We start from the raw sequence: 20072 nt of genomic DNA, 5'->3' as shown, positions 1-20072 counted from the left end.
AAGGTTGTGTCCCTGAGGGTATGAGACCCTACCTCGATGAGAAAGAGGCAGCCACGTTAGCCGCAACTGCTAAGTTAGCGGATGAGTATGCGTTGACGCATAAAATGAAGTTTGCCCCGAGTAAAGGCTACCAGAAGGGTAGTCAGGACGGCAGGGAGAGTCCGCCGGAAAAGTCAAAAGTAAGCCGGGGACTAGTGATAAGGATAAGGTAGACCGGGAGCAGTCTGGTCGGAAGTCTCCTGGGGTCGTCTGTTATAATTGTGGGAAAGTTGGACACTTTGCGTCCAGGTGCTTTGCCCCAAGGAAGGAGACGGGGAAAGGAAAAGCAGAAATTTTGAATGGCTGTATCGAGCTGTTAAGCGAACCGCTAGGGAAGGACAGGTCTGAAAAAGTCCAGGAAGCGCGCGAGAGGTTTATCTCGGCCGGATTGGTGTCAGTGAAGGAGAGGTTAAAACCAGTTCCAGTGCGGATCTGGAGAGACACGGGAGCGTGTCAGTCACTGATACTGAAGAGTGTATTAGAGTTTAGCTCAGAGACCCAGACTGGGGAGGTAGAGGTCAAAGGTGTTGGGGAAGGGACAGAGTCAGTCCCTTTGCACCAGATACACTTACAGAGCAACCTGGTCTCTGGACTAGTCACGATCGGGGTGAGGTCCGAATTACCGATGAAAGACGTGGAAGTCTTGCTCGGTAATGACATCGCCGGAGGAATCGTGTTCCCAGTCGTGAGATTGACAGGTCAGCCTGCCAGCATTGAGGCCCCGCCCATGGACTCACAGGTTCATCACGGGCCCGCGATCGGGAATTTAGCTGAAACGTTTCTGCCAACCTTGCGTGAGACAAGGGGTAGTGAGGGAGCTGGGACGGACGTAGCAGTAGCCAGGAAAGAATTTGTGCAGACGCAGGAGCGAGACGAGGGGCTGACGGTTTTGGCAGAGACAGCTCTCTCTGACACAGCTTTAACAAGGGAACTAGTAGGCTATTGTGCTGAGGAGGAAGTGCTAAGGAGAAAAGGGAAATCAAGTACAGTACCCGCAGATGAGGAGTGGAGGGTGATGCAAAAGAGTTATGGGGATGAGGTTTTTAACATGGCCCACGAGGTACCCCCCGGTGGACATTTTGCGGTGCTGGAGGAACAGTTGGTGGAATCATGAAAGAGATTTACCGGCTGCCCAGGGGGAAAAATGTTATTGATCATGACCAACGCGAACTGAGACGGTCACCGGCTTTTGATATGCTAACAAACCTAGTCGGTGTTAGCGTGGAAATCAATGAAGCTAGGGGCCCCCTGATAAGAGGAAAAAACCATTTTGAAAAGATTAGGATGGGATCGGTCAGATGGGAGAAGGCTATTGTTTTGGCCAGGTCTACTGATAAGGTCTCTCCCTTAATCCCCGAACAAAGCGAATCTTTAGCAGAAGTAATTAAACGACTCGCGCCCGTGGGTTTGATTGTCCCGAGGAAATGCAAAGAACTGGGACGTTGGGTGATGTCTGTTACAATAGGGCGGCCTAGTAAACAACACCCATATTTTTTGAGTAATTCAGTGACTAAAGGGCTGATGAACACAGAGGTGTGTATTGGCAATTTAATACGGCTGTCTGAAGCCAGTTTGATAGTGAACCTTGAAAAAAATGAATTCGGCCACACGAGGGTCACTTACCTGGGAATTGTGGTGACACAGGGGCAGCTGGCAGCGATGCAAGCTACAGTGCAGGCTATCGCTGACCTCCCAACCCCGACAGACAAGAGGGCCCTCAGAAGGCTCTTGGAGATGGTGGGGTACTGCAGGAAGTTTTGCAATAACTCTGCGGTCAATACCCGTCCCCCTCCTACTAAGCCCTTGCGAGAGAAAACTGAGCCGGAATGGGACGACCCTTGTTATTGTGGTCCGGGACAAAACCAAATGAGAGGTTACATTGGTCGCAATTCATCAGTGTTTTTGGCCATTATGAAGTTTGCTGAGTTGGAGCCTGGTCTAAGGGATTATTAATAACACGTGTAAAAGGAACAGAAAATGTGATGACTGTCTGTCAAGGTGTTGGCAGCTTCAAACTCGCTGTGTTAGCCAAATAGCTGATAAAGATGTATATTTGTGTATGTATCAAATAATGTATTCATGTTTGTAATTTTAACCTCCCGGTAAAAATCCTTAAAAAGGGGGAAGTGTGACGAGAATACACATAAAATTAAGATGTTTGCTGGCCTGGGCTAGCATCAGTGGCATCAGCAGTTGGTCTGCCACCTGCCCTCAGGGGAAGGAGAGATAAGGAACAATGGAGCAGCGTCTGGAGATGTGTAATGAAGGGACGGGGGAGAGAGAGCTGTCTGGAGCGGCTCCCCCTTTGAACCCTGAACTGTTTGAAGTGATGGACAGGCGATACCCCAGCAGGGGGATAAAAAGGGACAGGTTCGCTAAGACAGAGACACGCCATCCGAGGTAACGAGACCCTGGAAGCGGTGCGCCTCTCACGAGTGGGTGAGAAGTACCAGACAACGACCAGGGTGGAAAGGTACGATCAGCGGGAACCCGGTGTGTGTCCGCCCTTGCCTGGGTGCCGGGTTTACTGCAGAGGATCGACCGCATCTGGAGGAGGGGTCACAGTCGGTGACCTCAGGTGACATCACCAAGGACCCGCCCAAAAGTTGCTTGTGAGCAATCTCGCCGGTCTGTGAGTGAAGCCGTTCTGAATGATCAGTTGTTCCTGTTCTATCTCTCTATTCCCCCCACGTTGTCCATCGCCATGGCAACGATTACTGTGGACTGAACTACTAACTGGACTGAACTTTGAGTCACTTTTAAATTTGGTCATTTACCCCTAGACAACGATAGAGCTTGATTGATGCTGTTATCTTAATTCTGTGCACATGTGTGTTTATCATCGCTGAACTGTTGCATTTATTATCCTTTCGATTACTGCGTTGCTTGTTTCTTTAATAAAACTTTCTTAGTTCTAGTACTCCAGACTCCAACTGAGTGATCCATTTCTGCTGGTTTGGCAACCCAGTTACGGGGTACGTAACAGTAAAGATAAGGGATGGCAGGCATGGTTGTTCCCTGTGGAGATCGGCTGCAGAGGTTTCCCAGCCAAATCAGCATGGCAGTTGTTGTCAGCTCTGGGGCTGGATGAAAGGAGCAAAAAACAAGCAGCTCGTAGGATGGGGGAAGAGGCAGAACGAGCCTCTTGTTGGATTTGGAGTAGGCGAGAGGAGGGGAGCTGGAAGCCAGGAGCAGATGGGCAGTGATTTGGCCACCACTGCCGGCCCACCAACTGGAGAGTGTCGTGGTTAAGGGTCGAAACACTCGGTGAAGGTTGGGAACCACCTGATGACATCTGCTCCTGGCTGAAGGCTACGGTTACCTTATAAGGTATCTGGAGAATGCACCCTAACAGGTGTATGTAACAAGCACTTTGCTTTAGTATTCACTACGGAAAAGGATCTTGGCGATTGTCGGGATGACTTACAGTGGACTGAAAAGCTTGAGCATGTAGATATTAAGAAAGAGGATGTGCAGTAGCTTTTGGAAAGCATCAAGTTGGATAAGTCACCGGGACCAGATGAGATGTACCCCAGGCTACTGTGGGAGGCAAGGGAGGAGATTGCTGAGCCTCTGGCAATGATCTTTGGATCATCAATGGGGATGGGAGAAGTTCCGGAGGTTTGGAGGGTTGCCAATGTTGTTCCATTATTCAAGAAAGGGAGTAGAGATAGCCCAGGAAATTATAGACCAGTGAGTCTTACTTCAGTGGTCGTTAAGTTGATGGAGAAGATCCTGAGAGGCAGGATTTATCAACATTTGGAGAGGCATAATATGATTAGGAATAGTCAGCATGGCTTTGTGAAAGGCAGGTCGGGCTTTACGGGCCTGATTGAATTTTTTGAGGATCTGACTAAACACATTGATGAAGGAAGCGCAGTATATGTAGTGTATATGGATTTCAGCAAGGCATTTGATAAGGTACCCCATGCAAGGCTTATTAAGGAAGTAAGGAGGCATGGGATCCAAGGGGACCTTGCTTTGTGGATCCAGAACTGGCTTTCCCACAGAAGGCAGAGGGCAGTTGTAGACGGGTCATATTCTGTATGGAGGTCAGTCACCAGTGGAGTGCCTCAGGAATCTGTTCTGGGACCCTTACTCTTCGTGATTTTTATAGATGACCTGGATAAAGTAGTGGAGGGATGGGTTAGTAAATTTGCTGATGACACAAAGGTTGGGGGTGTTGTAGATAGTGTGGAGGGCTGTCAGAGGTAACAGTGAGACATTGATAGGATACAAAACTGGGCTGAGAAGTGGCAGATGGTGTTCAACCCAGATAAGTGTGAGGTGGTTCATTTTGCTAGGTCAAATATGATGGCAGGATATAGTATTAATGGTAATACTCTTGGCAGTGTGGAGGATCAGAGGGATCTAGGGGTCCGAGTCCATAGGACACTGAAGGTTGCTACGCTGGTTGACTCTGTGGTTAAGAAAGCATACGGTGCATTGGGCTTCATCTATCGTGGGCTTGAGTTTAGGAGCCGAGAGGTAATGTTGCAGCTTTTTAGGACCCTGGTCAGCCCCAGTTGTAGTACTGTGCTCAGTTCTGGTCACCTCACTACAGGAAAGATGTGGAAACCATAGAAAGGGTGCACAGGAGATTTACAAGGATGTTGCCTGGATTTGGGAGCATGCCTTATGAGAATAGGTTGAGTGAACTCGGCCTTTTTTCCTTGAAGCAACGGAGGTGACCTGATAGAGGTGTATAGAGGCATTGATCGTGTGGATAGTCAGAGGCTTTTCCCCGGGGCTGAAATGGCTAGCACGAGAGGGCGCAGTTTTAAGGTGCTTGGAAGTAGGTACAGAGGAGATATCAGGGTAAGTTTTTTTTTACGTATAGAGTGTTGAGTGCGTGAAATAGGCCGCCAGCGACGGTGGTGGAGGCAGATATGATAGGGTCTTTTAGGAGACTCCTGGACAGGTACATGGAGCTCAGAAAAGTAGAGGGTTATGGGTAACCCTGGGTAATTTCTCATGCAAGGACATGTTTGGCACAGCTTTGTGGGCCGAAGGGCCTGTATTGTGCTGTAGGTTTTCTATTTTTCTCTGTTCTCTAAGTATACAAAATCATGAGCAGCAAAGACAGGGGAAAAACACAATCTTTTTCCCAGGGAGGGGTACAAAATTCAAAAGGCTTAAGATCAGAGGCAAGAGATTTAAAAAAGGACATCAGAGGCAGCTTTTACACACAAATTTGGAATAAGATGCTAGAAACACTAGCAACATTTAAAAGTCATCTAGACAAGTACATGGATAGGAGAGGTTTAGAGGGCTGTGGACCATGCGCAGACAGATAGGCCGAGAACACCATCAGCAAGGACAGGTTGCGCTGGAGGGGACAGCTTCTGTGCTCTATGATCCTACGGGCTCTGCGTTCACCCAGACTGAGCTATTCCCACCAGCAGTGGGCAGCTGTTTGTACCTGGTCTCCAGCAAAGCAGGCAGCAGTAGCTTGGGCCGATCCCAGCACTGCACTCCCGTCAATCGTGAACCTCTGTAGTCACAGTGCCGTAATGACACTTACTGTTGCGATTTCATTGGTGCTATCATTACGGGGAACAGCAAGTACAGAGTATTAATTTCATGTCGGTACTTAACAGCGAAAACAATGAAGTGTGAAAGGATATTCCCCATTATAAATCCACACACACACACACACACACACACACAGAGAAAGGAACTAATTGAGTAACTGTGGGTCATGTTATTTGAGAAGACTATGCTTCCTCTTTGATATTATAACTTGGCAACATTTGTCAACTTCCTTATTGGGCATGGAATCTAAATCAGTCACTCTCTCCACAAACATTCCAGCTTTATCACAAGGCTTAAACTACAAAGCAACAATAGTGAACCTTTATAAACTCTAATCAGAGTTTAGTGACCAAGACTTTACTCGTAAGCACTGAGGTCTACATAGTACATGATGTAAATTAAGGCCTTGACAAAGTTCATATTCACTCGAATGTTGCTATTTACAAGAGAAAATAAAAATGAATAAAGATTTGGAATATTGAATCCTTTATCTTTCTGGGCTAATATGATAATCTTTTTAATATTATGGAAGAAGGTACAGATAGAGAGAACTGTTACAAATTAATGAAGGATCAAGGTTAAAGATTCAACATCAACCAACAACGTGCTGGAAGAACTCAGTGAGACATACAGCATCTGTGGAAGGAAGGAAACCATCGACGTTTCAGGTCAAAACCCTGCATCAGGACCCTGACTGATGAGTTTCCACTATCATGGGACTTCATTCTAGTACTTGAAGAGGCCAGTGAAATAGTTGACGCATTGGTTTTAATTTCCCAAAATTCCCAAGATTTAGGGAGGGTTTGTTAGCAAGTATAATTCCTTTTACCACTGAAGGAAAGAAGACAAAACAGGAAACTACAGCCCATTTATGTTAAAGTATTGTCATTGGGAAGAAGTTGGAAGTTTTATTAAAGATACTGCCGAAGGGCACTTTAAAAGGATAATCACAAAAAATCATTACAGTTTTGAGAAAAGGAAAGCACATTTCACCAAGTTGCTGGCGCCCTTTAAAGTAAGATGTGTTGTAGATAAAGGGGAACCACAGGATGTGCATTGTGAGGAGGCGACGCAATCGGAAATCGGCACTGACCTGGGCTGACAATTACGTGTCGGCGGCACCTAATTAATTAGCATGTTTATTTCGGCTTTTTTTCTTAAAGATGTGCTGTGTGCCTCCTGGCTACTGCTGCATTCTCCGCGAATCGGTACAGTATCTGTCCGGGGCCCGGGTGGTGAGACACGGGGGTGTCATCTCATCATCGATCAGGGCAGGCAGCGCATCTTCTCCTATGACTTCCCGCCTCGATGCCAAAGATCGAGGTTCGTCATCTGCTGTGGCTGATGTGAAAGCCTTGCTTGACTGCTGAGCCTCGCGCATTTTTCTATCATACAGTTGTTTGTAAGGACTTAAACCATCCTGCAAATATCCCCTAAACCTACGTACTCTTTCAAAATTAAAGTCCTACTTTATCATTGCAGCGAAAATCTCACGCAGTTGCTTCACTTTCTGCATTCGGTTTCGATTGTTATCCTTTCCTCTTCCAATTGCATTAGCTCTTCATCTATCAGCTCTTGGTCATGGGATGCCAAAACCTCTTCAACATCATCTTCGTCAACTTCCACAAGCCAAACTCACTTTGTCCTTGCTTCGTTCACACAGATCGAAACGCTTAATTATGTCTAGTTTTACGCTAAGTGTAACACCCTTACAAGCTCTTTTAGGCTTTTCCAACACCATAGAACTCATCTTGCAAACGGCTGCTCACAGGCACGTGTTTAAGCAATGCCGTTCTGAATCCAGGGGACAGCGGCTGCTCGGGACGCGAGCTGCCTTTTATCGCGCGCTGATTTTTTTTCGCGTGCTGCCTTTCTTCGTAACAGTGAAAACACCTTCTGAAAGCGAAAACAGGGTACTAATGTAGGTCTTTCGTAACAGTGAGGTTTCGTAAAGCGAACATTTGAAAAGCGGGGGACACCTGTATTACATTCCTCTAATGGAAGGTGCAAAGTAGAAGTCTGTTGGGATATAAAATTAAAATCTGACCTGACCACAGTCAAGTCAAGCCAAGCCTAGCCCAAACCAAGGACATTCTTGATACCAAACCCAACCAGACACATTTAGAATTTTTATTTAGAAATATAGCACAGTGACAGGTCCTTCTGGTCCAACAAGCCTACACCACCCAATCACACTCATGTAACACATTACGCTAATAACCCGCATGTCTTGGGAACGTAGGAGGAAACTGGAGCACCCTGAGGAAACCCACACAGAAAACCGGGAGAACGTAAAAACTCTTTACAGAGCTGAACTCTGATTACTGGCACTGTAATAATGTTACACTAACTGTTGTGCTGCCACTTCACCCACACGCATTCAACGCTCTTGGGTCTGAGTAGAGAACACACTCCACAGGGAAGAGCTGTTGCCTTTGCTCATGGCTCTCTCAGGTTTACACCTTTCAGTGGGTTTCACTGCTGGCACTATCCTTGGAACTCTGCTCCGAGGGTATGGCTGGCCCTGCTTAGGGATGCCTCCCAGCCTCTGTTCCTTTGTGCTCCTTGCCGGTTCACTATTATCATAAATGTAGCACTTACAGACCACCACGCAAGGAAGTAAAACAGCTGGAATTCTTTAAAAAAGAATTACGTTGAGCCAAACCCAACATATAAAGTTCAGATCAGTTTGGCTATCCACACAAAATGAGACAATAGACAATAGGTGCGGGAGTAGGCCACTCAGCCCTTCGAGCCAGCACCACCATTCACTGTGATCATGGCTGATCATCCACAATCAGTACCCTTTTCCTGCTTTCTCCCCATATGAGCAGCCAACTTTCAGTTTGATAGATTTACAGAGCATGGAAACTGACCTCTCTGCCCAAATTATCCACAACGACTTGGTAACCATCAAAGCTAATCCCAATTGCCTGCATTTGGCCCTTATTCCTCTAACCCTTTCCCTATCAATGACATGTTCGGAGACATCCAATAATGGTAATGCAACGCTGTGTTAAAATGTCCTCTCTCCCCGCCCCCAATGAAGCCCAGTAATCTGTGTTACTGTGGTCTCAACGTCTTATACACAGACTACTTCCTGCAGCCCTTGTGGTTACAAGAAATGTAATCCATGCACAACTAAATAATTAACCAGCAAAACAAGCAGTGAAATGCACTGTCTGCAGCAAATTGAGTCAACGTGTATTCGCCGGGCCATGCTTCTGGTGCAAATATAGCATGCTCACAACTCACATATCCTAACCGTACGCCTTTTTTTTGGAATGTGGGAGGAAATTAGGGCACCAGGAGAAAACCCAGTGGTCACATGGAAAACTTACAAACTCCTTACAGGCAGCGTCAGGAACTGAACCGCTGTACTGCACTGTGTTATCCCCTGCACTACCACGCTGCCTTCTATCATGGTATCTACCATGTGTGTCTGATCTCTCGGTAATATTTATCCCTCACTACGTCGTTATAATTTGCTTTGTTCAGGAGCTTAATACGTGGAAGATATTGCTGCATTTTCCACCTTGCACCTAAACTAATCCCATTTGTGCGTGTTTCGCCTATTCTTACCCCTTCCTGTCCAGGAATTGTTCTAGGACACCCATTAAGGAGTAGTGCAATATAAAAATGTCTTTTCCACCCCCTCCCCCCCACCAATGAGACCCAGTAGCTGGTGTAACTGGGTCCCAATATTGTGTACACAGACTGCACCAGGTAAGAAAAGCAACCTAAGATGAGGGGATCAAACACCACCAATAACTTAACAAGCTGTCAGAAACTGAAGGGAAACTTAAGCCACACACAAAATGCTGCAAAACCCTCAGGCAGGAAGGGTTTCGGCCCAATACGTCAACTGTACTCTTTTCCGTAGATGTTGCCTGGCCTGCCCAGTTCCTCCAGCATTCTGTGCGTGTTGCTCGGATTTCCAGCATCTGCAGATTTTCTCTTGTTAGAAATTTAAGCAATAGTGAGAGCCTTGACTAACTTGGGGGAGATAGCCAAGGAGATCAGAATAACTAGATTAAAAGGGCATAAAAATAGTAAAACGGCTGTTTCCAAACAGTGTGGAGAATGGGGAAATGAGAGAAAAAGGTTACCACAGAAATGAGTGCAATACTTCAACAGAAAGCGTGGCCAACTCACTTTTTTTCTTTGATCCTTTTGTTTTTCCCGGAACTCCTCCAGTTTTCGGATTTCTTCCCGTAAGCTGCTTGCGAGCTGGATGTGTGATAACCCTACGTTTTCCATCTCTGCAAGAAATGAACCGAAAACAGCTGCTGATTCACAAGAGGCTGCAGGAACAGGAACCTGGAAAAACAAACCAGCTGCTGAAGGGACTCAGTGGATTGAGCAGGAGTGGTGGATGGCGATGTTTTAGGTCGAGGCACTGCATCAGGACAGGGTGCAGAGGAGAGAGTACCCCTATAAGGAAACAAGAGGGGGGCAAGACAGGAGCTGACTGGCAACATTGGAACCATGGGGAGATGAAGCCAGGTCGGTAGAGAGGAGGTTGGAGACAGAGTTAGAAGCTGGAACTTGATAAATAAGGTTAAAACTGGTATCAGGTAAGGTGGGTAGATGGAACCATGTGCGGAGGGGAGCGAAAGAATGGGTAACAGGGATCTAGGTGTTTGTAAAGATGGGGAGGCAAGAGAACCGGGGAGCATCAGGTGAGAAGGGAACACAGGTGGTGCAGGTTAGCAAAAATCGCAACAATTCAGTGAATATCATTGGGTTGGAGACCATGTAAGTGGAATACAGTTTGCACTTGGCCTCACCCAAGTAGCAGAGAATCGAGAGGTCACTGTGGAAATGGGAAGGGACTTGAAATGTTTGCAACGGGCAGTTCAAGTTGGCCATTGCAGGCAATGTAAAGTGGCTGCTTGGTCTTACCAATATAGAGGAGGCCACATTGAGAGCATCAAATGCAACAGAGAAAGTTGGAAGAGGTGCAAGTGAACTTCCACCTAACCTGGAAGGGCTGATAGGTCCATGGATCAGGTGGAGGAGGAAGTATAAGGACCTCCTCCAGTTGCAAAGAAAAATGCCAGGGGACAGAGCAGAAAGAAAAATGCCAGGGGACAGAGCAGTAGATGGGTGAGATGAACAAAGAAAGGAGTCATGGAGAAAATGGTTCCAGGATAAATCAGAAAGGGGTTCAGAGGCCATTAGTCATAGTCATACTTTATTGATCCCGGGGAAAATTGGTTTTCGTTACAGCTGAACCATAAATAAAAAATAGTAATAGAACCATAAATAGTTGAATAGTAATATGTAAAATATGTCAGTAAATTATGAAATAAGTCCAGGACCAGCCTATTGGCTCAGGGTGTCTGACCCTCCAAGGGAGGAGTTGTAAAGTTTGATAGCCACAGGCAGAAATGACTTCCTATGACGCTCTGTGTTGCATCTTGGTGAAATGAGTCTCTGGCTGAATGTACTCCTGTGCCCAACCAGTACATTATGTAGTGGATGGGAAACATTGACCAAGATGGCTTGCAACTTAGACAGCATCCTCTTTTCAGACACCACCATGAGAGAGTCCAGTTCCATCCCCACAACATCACTGGCCTTCTGGATGAGTTTGTTGATTCTGTTGGTGTCTGCTACCCTCAGCCTGCTGCTCCAGCACACAACAACAAACATGATGGCACTGGCCACCACAGTCTCATAGAACATCCTCAGCATCGTCCGGCAGATGTTAAAGGACCTCAGTCTCCTCAGGAAATAGAGATGGCTCTGACCCTTCTTGTAGACAGCCTCAATGTTCTTTGACCAGTCCAGTTTATTGTCAATTAGAGGACCGCTAATGGGATTGCACGGCAGCTGGCAGAAATAACGCAGAATGGTGAGCTGATCCGGTGCAGATAGGTTGAAAGGTGAGGACTGAGGTCTTGAGCTCCTGGAAGCATGTCATCTCAACTTCTCTTCCCATTCCCACCCCCACCTGCCTGCCCCCGGTCTTCTCCTCTGCCAAGATATGGCCCAATGCAAACCGGATGAACAGCACATCATATTCTGCTGCACAGTCTCCAACCCACAGAGATCCTCATCATCTGGGACACGTCCTCTTCTAAACATTGACATTTTCAGTTCCATGCAAACTCTCTTCTGATCCACCCAGGTTCTCTCAACTTTACTCCTCCCCCCCCATTCCCATTACCGAATTTCTTTCCCTCCCCTATCTTGTTTTCTCTGCCCATCATCCATACAATCAACTCACAGGATGTTGATCATGGCCCCTACCCCTATCCTCTTCCCATCTGCCTACCAACCCTCCCTTATCAGGATCGACATCACCTTCTTTTCCAGCCTGTTGCTGCCTCCACCTATCACCTTCCAACATCTGACTCCAGCTCCACCCTCCCACCACCTATCCATCAACTCCATCCACACCTGGCTCCACCTATCACCTTCCGGCTTCTGACTCCAGCTCCACCCTCCCCTCACCAGGGGCCACCTGCCCATCAACTCCATCCACACCTGGCTCCACCTATCACCTTCCGGCTTCTGACTCCAGCTCCACCCTCCCCTCACCAGGGGCCACCTGCCCATCAACTCCATCCACACCTGGCTCCACCTATCACCTTCCGGCTTCTGACTCTAGCTCCACCCTCCCACCACCTATCCATCAACTCCATCCACACCTGGCTCCACCTATCACCTTCCGGCTTCTGACTCCAGCTCCACCCTCCCCTCACCAGGGGCCACCTGCCCATCAACTCCATCCACACCTGGCTCCACCTATCACCTTCCGGCTTCTGACTCCAGCTCCACCCTCCCCTCACCAGGGGCCACCTGCCCATCAACTCCATCCACACCTGGCTCCACCTATCACCTTCCGGCTTCTGACTCTAGCTCCACCCTCCCACCACCTATCCATCAACTCCATCCACACCTGGCTCCACCTATCACCTTCCGGCTTCTGACTCCAGCTCCACCCTCCCACCACCTATCCATCAACTCCATCCACACCTGGCTCCACCTATCACCTTCCGGCTTCTGACTCCAGCTCCACCCTCCCCTCACCAGGGGCCACCTGCCCATCAACTCCATCCACACCTGGCTCCACCTATCACCTTCCGGCTTCTGACTCCAGCTCCACCCTCCCCTCACCAGGGGCCACCTGCCCATCAACTCCATCCACACCTGGCTCCACCTATCACCTTCCGGCTTCTGACTCTAGCTCCACCCTCCCACCACCTATCCATCAACTCCATCCACACCTGGCTCCACCTATCACCTTCCGGCTTCTGACTCCAGCTCCACCCTCCCACCACCTATCCATCATCTCCATCCACACCTGGCTCCACCTATCACCTTCCGGCTTCTGACTCCAGCTCCACCCTCCCACCACCTATCCATCATCTCCATCCACACCTGGCTCCACCTATCACCTTCCGGCTTCTGACTCCAGCTCCACCCTCCCACCACCTATCCATCATCTCCATCCACACCTGGCTCCACCTATCACCTTCCGGCTTCTGACTCCAGCTCCACCCTCCCACCACCTATCCATCAACTCCATCCACACCTGGCTCCACCTATCACCTTCCAACATCTGACTCCAGCTCCACCCTCCCACCACCTATCCATCAACTCCATCCACACCTGGCTCCACCTATCACCTTCCGGCTTCTGACTCCAGCTCCACCCTCCCCTCACCAGGGGCCACCTGCCCATCAACTCCATCCACACCTGGCTCCACCTATCACCTTCCGGCTTCTGACTCCAGCTCCACCCTCCCACCACCTATCCATCATCTCCATCCACACCTGGCTCCACCTATCACCTTCCGGCTTCTGACTCCAGCTCCACCCTCCCCTCACCAGGGGCCACCTGCCCATCAACTCCATCCACACCTGGCTCCACCTATCACCTTCCGGCTTCTGACTCCAGCTCCACCCTCCCACCACCTATCCATCATCTCCATCCACACCTGGCTCCACCTATCACCTTCCGGCTTCTGACTCCAGCTCCACCCTCCCACCACCTATCCATCAACTCCATCCACACCTGGCTCCACCTATCACCTTCCGGCTTCTGACTCCAGCTCCACCCTCCCACCACCTATCCATCATCTCCATCCACACCTGGCTCCACCTATCACCTTCCGGCTTCTGACTCCAGCTCCACCCTCCCACCACCTATCCAGCATCTCCATCCACACCTGGCTCCACCTATCACCTTCCGGCTTCTGACTCCAGCTCCACCCTCCCACCACCTATCCATCAACTCCATCCACACCTGGCTCCACCTATCACCTTCCGGCTTCTGACTCCAGCTCCACCTTCCCACCACCTATCCATCATCTCCATCCACACCTGGCTCCACCTATCACCTTCCGGCTTCTGACTCCAGCTCCACCCTCCCCTCACCAGGGGCCACCTGCCCATCAACTCCATCCACACCTGGCTCCACCTATCACCTTCCAACATCTGACTCCAGCTCCACCCTCCCACCACCTATCCATCAACTCCATCCACACCTGGCTCCACCTATCACCTTCCGGCTTCTGACTCCAGCTCCACCCTCCCACCACCTATCCATCATCTCCATCCACACCTGGCTCCACCTATCACCTTCCGGCTTCTGACTCCAGCTCCACCCTCCCCTCACCAGGGGCCACCTGCCCATCAACTCCATCCACACCTGGCTCCACCTATCACCTTCCAACATCTGACTCCAGCTCCACCCTCCCACCACCTATCCATCAACTCCATCCACACCTGGCTCCACCTATCACCTTCCGGCTTCTGACTCCAGCTCCACCCTCCCCTCACCAGGGGCCACCTGCCCATCAACTCCATCCACACCTGGCTCCACCTATCACCTTCCGGCTTCTGACTCCAGCTCCACCCTCCCACCACCTATCCATCATCTCCATCCACACCTGGCTCCACCTATCACCTTCCGGCTTCTGACTCCAGCTCCACCCTCCCACCACCTATCCATCAACTCCATCCACACCTGGCTCCACCTATCACCTTCCGGCTTCTGACTCCAGCTCCACCCTCCCACCACCTATCCATCAACTCCATCCACACCTGGCTCCACCTATCACCTTCCGGCTTCTGACTCCAGCTCCACCCTCCCACCACCTATCCATCATCTCCATCCACACCTGGCTCCACCTATCACCTTCCGGCTTCTGACTCCAGCTCCACCCTCCCACCACCTATCCATCATCTCCATCCACACCTGGCTCCACCTATCACCTTCCGGCTTCTGACTCCAGCTCCACCCTCCCACCACCTATCCATCAACTCCATCCACACCTGGCTCCACCTATCACCTTCCGGCTTCTGACTCTAGCTCCACCCTCCCACCACCTATCCATCATCTCCATCCACACCTGGCTCCACCTATCACCTTCCGGCTTCTGACTCCAGCTCCACCCTCCCCTCACCAGGGGCCACCTGCCCATCAACTCCATCCACACCTGGCTCCACCTATCACCTTCCGGCTTCTGACTCTAGCTCCACCCTCCCACCACCTATCCATCAACTCCATCCACACCTGGCTCCACCTATCACCTTCCGGCTTCTGACTCTAGCTCCACCCTCCCACCACCTATCCATCATCTCCATCCACACCTGGCTCCACCTATCACCTTCCGGCTTCTGACTCCAGCTCCACCCTCCCCTCACCAGGGGCCACCTGCCCATCAACTCCATCCACACCTGGCTCCACCTATCACCTTCCGGTTTCTGACTCTAGCTCCACCCTCCCACCACCTATCCATCATCTCCATCCACACCTGGCTCCACCTATCACCTTCCGGCTTCTGACTCCAGCTCCACCCTCCCACCACCTATCCATCAACTCCATCCACACCTGGCTCCACCTATCACCTTCCGGCTTCTGACTCTAGCTCCACCCTCCCACCACCTATCCATCAACTCCATCCACACCTGGCTCCACCTATCACCTTCCGGCTTCTGACTCCAGCTCCACCCTCCCACCACCTATCCATCATCTCCATCCACACCTGGCTCCACCTATCACCTTCCGGCTTCTGACTCCAGCTCCACCCTCCCACCACCTATCCATCAACTCCATCCACACCTGGCTCCACCTATCACCTTCCGGCTTCTGACTCTAGCTCCACCCTCCCACCACCTATCCATCAACTCCATCCACACCTGGCTCCACCTATCACCTTCCGGCTTCTGACTCCAGCTCCACCCTCCCACCACCTATCCATCATCTCCATCCACACCTGGCTCCACCTATTGCCTGCCAACTCCTGCCACATCCAGAATGTTCCTGACTTCAGTAGTGCTGCAATGTCAGATTGTCTGGACAATGAGATGTTATACGTATTAAATTCCCAATTCATTTGTGTAAAGATATAATAAATTTCTCAGTTAACCAGGTGAGCTTAAAGAAAGCTGGGGAAACAAAAACCTTCATGTGTAAAAGGGAGCACAGGAAATGGAACCCAGATTTAAAAGCAGTGCAGGGCTTATTTAAATAGTAGCCTGCTGAGGTTATAAGGGGCTTGGGAATGGAGCTCCGGTGAGGTTATAAAGAGTAGGAAAAACTTTGGGTGCTGGTGGGTTTAAAAGGAGTGTGAGAAACAGAATCCCTGTGAGTTTAAAAAGGGAGCATGGAACAGGGTCCCAATAAGTTTATAAACAGAAGAGGCCCCTGTTCGTTTCTGAAAACAAGGCTTTAACAGGAAAATGGAAAACACCAGCTGGTAAGCAAAATGCTAAATCAACAAATAGAAGATGATCAAAATTTTAGTTTATTTTGAATGTTTTATGATAATACCCAATTTAAATGCTGCTTCTCATGTCCTGTGAAAATGAATCCCATATTCAGTTGCGCTTCCACTAGACTAAAATGAGTTAATTGCCCCTAAAGAAATGAGGATTCTAACTGTTTGTTAGGAGTGACTTGGAAGTATTTCAGATATACACAGAATCTCAAATCTAGCCTGCGCCATTCAGAGCTCGTTCCTTTTGTTTCCTTTTCTAAAGGACACCGATTTACAGTCGCTGGCAGCACATACCAAAATCAGATTTTTGGCTGCTCAGCTCAGATTCTTTGTGCAGCAACAGACTCACACACCACAAACTCTATGTTAGACCACAGTCATGGATCTCCATTTTGTACAGCTGTCATATCCTAGTATGATCAGAAGTATGCTCAACAGACATTCAATCACAACTTTAAACACTTACGTTGTTTAAAGACATCGAACGCCCTCTTCAGTGTACTAAAGGTGGGAGAGGGGGAAGAAAGAGATTGAAGTAAATACCTTGAAGAGCTAAACATATATCTGCTTTTTTTTTACAAATCTTGTTTCTGCTGCCCCTCTCGCACCCCAACTGAACGATTCAGGCATCCAAATAGTTAACTATCTCTATAAGAATGAGGGTTTTATCAGGTCCCATGTAAGAAGTTGACTGAAAGTGTTTCAAATGTACATGGAACATATATATCTAGAGAAGATCTTATTTTGAGAAACTACTGTCCGGTCATTGACTGTTCCAAAGAATCTTAAGTCTATTACAAAGGAGGGAAAATCTGCAGGTACTGGAAATCCAAACAGAACACACAAAATGCTGAAGGAACTCAGCAGGCCAGGCAGCATCTATGAAAAAGAGTACAGTAGACATTTCAGGCTGCGACCCTTTGGCAGGACTGGAGAAATAAAGACGAGTGTAAGAAGGAGGGGGGAGGGAAGGAAGAAACACAAGGTGATGGGTGAAAACGGGGGTGGGGGTGAAGTAAAGAGCTGGGAAGTTGATTGGTGAAGGAGTTACAGGGCTGGAGAAGGGGGACCCTGACGGAACAGGACAGAAAGCCATGGAAGAAAGAAAAGGGGGAGGGGCACCAGAGGGAGGCGATGGGCAGGCAAGGAGATGAGGTGAGAGAGGGAAATGGGAATAGGGAATGGTGAAGTGGGAGGGGGGGAATTACTGGAAGTTCAAGACGTTGATGTTCATACCATCAAGTTGGAGGCTACCCAAACAGAATTTAAGGTGTTGTTCAGCCTAAGTGTAGCCTCATCGCGGCAGTGGATAAGGCCACAGATAGACATATCGGAATGGGAATGGGAAGCGGAATTAAAATAGGGCCACTGTGAGACCCTGCTTGTTCTGGCAGACGAAGCATATGTGCTTGGTGAAGTGGTCTCCCAATCTACGTCGGGTCTCACCGATATACAGGAGGCCATACTCAGTGTACCAAATACAATAGGTGACCCCAACAGACTCTCAGGTGAATTGTCACCTCACCTGAAAGAACTGTTTGGGGCCCTGAGTGGTAGTGAGGGAGGAGGTATAGGGGCAGGTGTAGCACTTGTTCCGCTTGCAAGGATAAATGCCAAGCGGGCAATCGGGGGAAGGGACAAGTGGAAGGGAGATGCATAGAGAGCAATCCCTGCAGAAAGCAAGAAGTGTGTTGGGGGGGTGGGACAGAAGAATGTGTTTCATGGTGGGATCCTGTTGGAGATTCTGACCTCATCTATTTTTCCAGTTCCAATGAAGGGTCGCAGCCTGAAACATTGCCTGTATTCTTTTCCATAGATGCTGCCTGGCCTGCTGAGTTCCTCCAGCATTTTATGTGTGAAACTTAAGACTATTATACTTTTGAAAAGGGTCCTGAATAGGATAGACCAAGGGGACTATCATGATCTTAAGTCACAAACCACTAGATTTATTCATCATCAACATCAGGTGCCATGCCCAGATTAAGCTTTGACTGCCATGGCCCACACACTCCTGTTTCGGGTCAAGTGGATCAATTCATTGGTATTCATTTCCAGTTCTCTGGCTGCTGTCTCCATCATCATTTGTCCTCGTCTTCCTCTTGCTTTCTTCCCTTCAATCTTTCCCATAATTACCGTGCATTCTAACTCCTCTTTCCTAATCACATGTCCAATGAAGTTACATTGCCTTTTCATGATCTCATACATTATTTCTCTTTTTGTGTTTGCTCTATTCATGACATCCTCATTAGATATTCGCTTCATCCATGGTATTCTTTGCATCCTCCTCAAAAACTTCATCTCTGCTGCTTCAATTCGTTTCCTCATGTTACTAGATATTGTCCAACATTCTGAGCCATATAACATAACTGGATAAACGTAACGTACTCTGAGGCAGGTTGTCATGCCTAGATTAGTGTTGGTCAGTATATTCTTCATTCTCGTAAAGGTGTCTTTTGCCATCCCTATTCTTCTTTTGATGTCCATGTCGCACCTACCATTTGATGTCATCCAGCTTCCTAAGTAACAAAAGTTCTATACTTGTTTTACAGGTATGTCTTCCCCGTTTATTCTCAGCCTGCAGATAGGATTCTCCTTCTTTTTGGATATCACCATACATTCTGTCTTTTTAAAATTGATAGATAGATCCATTTTTGCACTTTCTTCAACAACTATAACAATTAAGTTTTGTAGTTCTTCCTCTATATTTGCAATTAACACAGTGTCATCCGCATACCTGAAATTATTGATGTTTTCACCGCCAACTTTGATCCCCAAGATGTCTCTTATTTTTCGTAATATTGTTTCACTGTACACATTAAACAAATCACGGGAGAAAATACACCCTTGCCTAATGCCTCTCTTGATTTTTGTAAACTGACTCACTTCTCCATCTATTCTTACAGCAGCAGTTTGTTCCCAGTACAGATTTCTGATTAGGCGGAGGTCTTTCAAATCTAGATCTAGAGTTTCCTGTAATATTTCAAATAACTTATTGTGCTTCACTTTATCAAATGCTTTTGTGTAGTTGATAAAACAAGCAAATCTTTTTGCACTTGAATAGCTCGTTCTGATAGTATCCTTAACATCAATATCACGTTTCTTGTACCTTTGTCTTTTACAAAACCACACTGTTCTTTACCTATTTCAGCTTGTATCTTACTTTTAGCTCTTGTCATCAAAATTCTCAGAAGTGTCTCAGTGATATGACTCATTAAACTTATGGTTCTATGTCATTCGCATTCTATTGCTCCAGGTTTCTTTGGAAGAGTGATAAATACTGACTGTTTTCACCTCTTCTGGTATTATTCCAGTCTCATAAATGTCATTCATTAAATCAGTAAGTTTTTCAATTCCATAATCTTCAAGGGCAATAATTTGTTCTATTACTAATTCATCAGGACCTGCTGCCTTTCCTTTCTTCATCTTATTTATTGCATTACAAACTTCAGATTTTAAAATACTTTGACCTTCAATGTTCTTCTTAATTTTTGGTTTTTCGCCTCAATCGTCTTCAAACAATTCTTGAATATACTCAGTCTATCTGTTCATAATCTTATCTTTTTCCATGATTCCATGTTTTGCTTTCAAACATCCACCTGAAGAACAGAGGAGCTTTTTACCAGTGATATTCTTGATTTGTTGATGTAACTTTTTGGATCAGTAATAGGGATTCTTTCTAGTTGCTCACATTCCTGGTTTAACCATTCTTCTTTGGCTTTTTGACATAAGCTTTTAACTTTATCAAGGACTTATATTCCAT

At 47.8% G+C, this 20072-nt stretch overlaps 1 protein-coding gene across 2 annotated transcripts in view; it reads right to left on the bottom strand.

Moving 5' to 3' along the window:
- The window catches only part of pstpip2 (proline-serine-threonine phosphatase interacting protein 2), a 143139-nt gene that overhangs the window by 51164 nt on the left and 71903 nt on the right, over positions 1 to 20072 (bottom strand). For both annotated transcript variants that reach the window (XM_063046994.1, XM_063046993.1), the window contains 2 exons: positions 16779 to 16813; positions 9730 to 9836 (listed from right to left, as the gene is read on the bottom strand). In XM_063046994.1, coding sequence (XP_062903064.1) covers positions 9730 to 9836; positions 16779 to 16813 — 142 coding nt within the window. The remainder of the gene's footprint in view (positions 1 to 9729; positions 9837 to 16778; positions 16814 to 20072) is intronic.

This window comes from Mobula hypostoma, chromosome 4, assembly GCF_963921235.1.
Source record: "Mobula hypostoma chromosome 4, sMobHyp1.1, whole genome shotgun sequence".
NCBI classification, from domain to species: Eukaryota; Metazoa; Chordata; class Chondrichthyes; order Myliobatiformes; family Myliobatidae; genus Mobula; species Mobula hypostoma.
The sequence above is the reverse complement of the archived record's forward strand: the minus strand, read 5'-3'. Positions and strand labels throughout refer to the sequence as shown.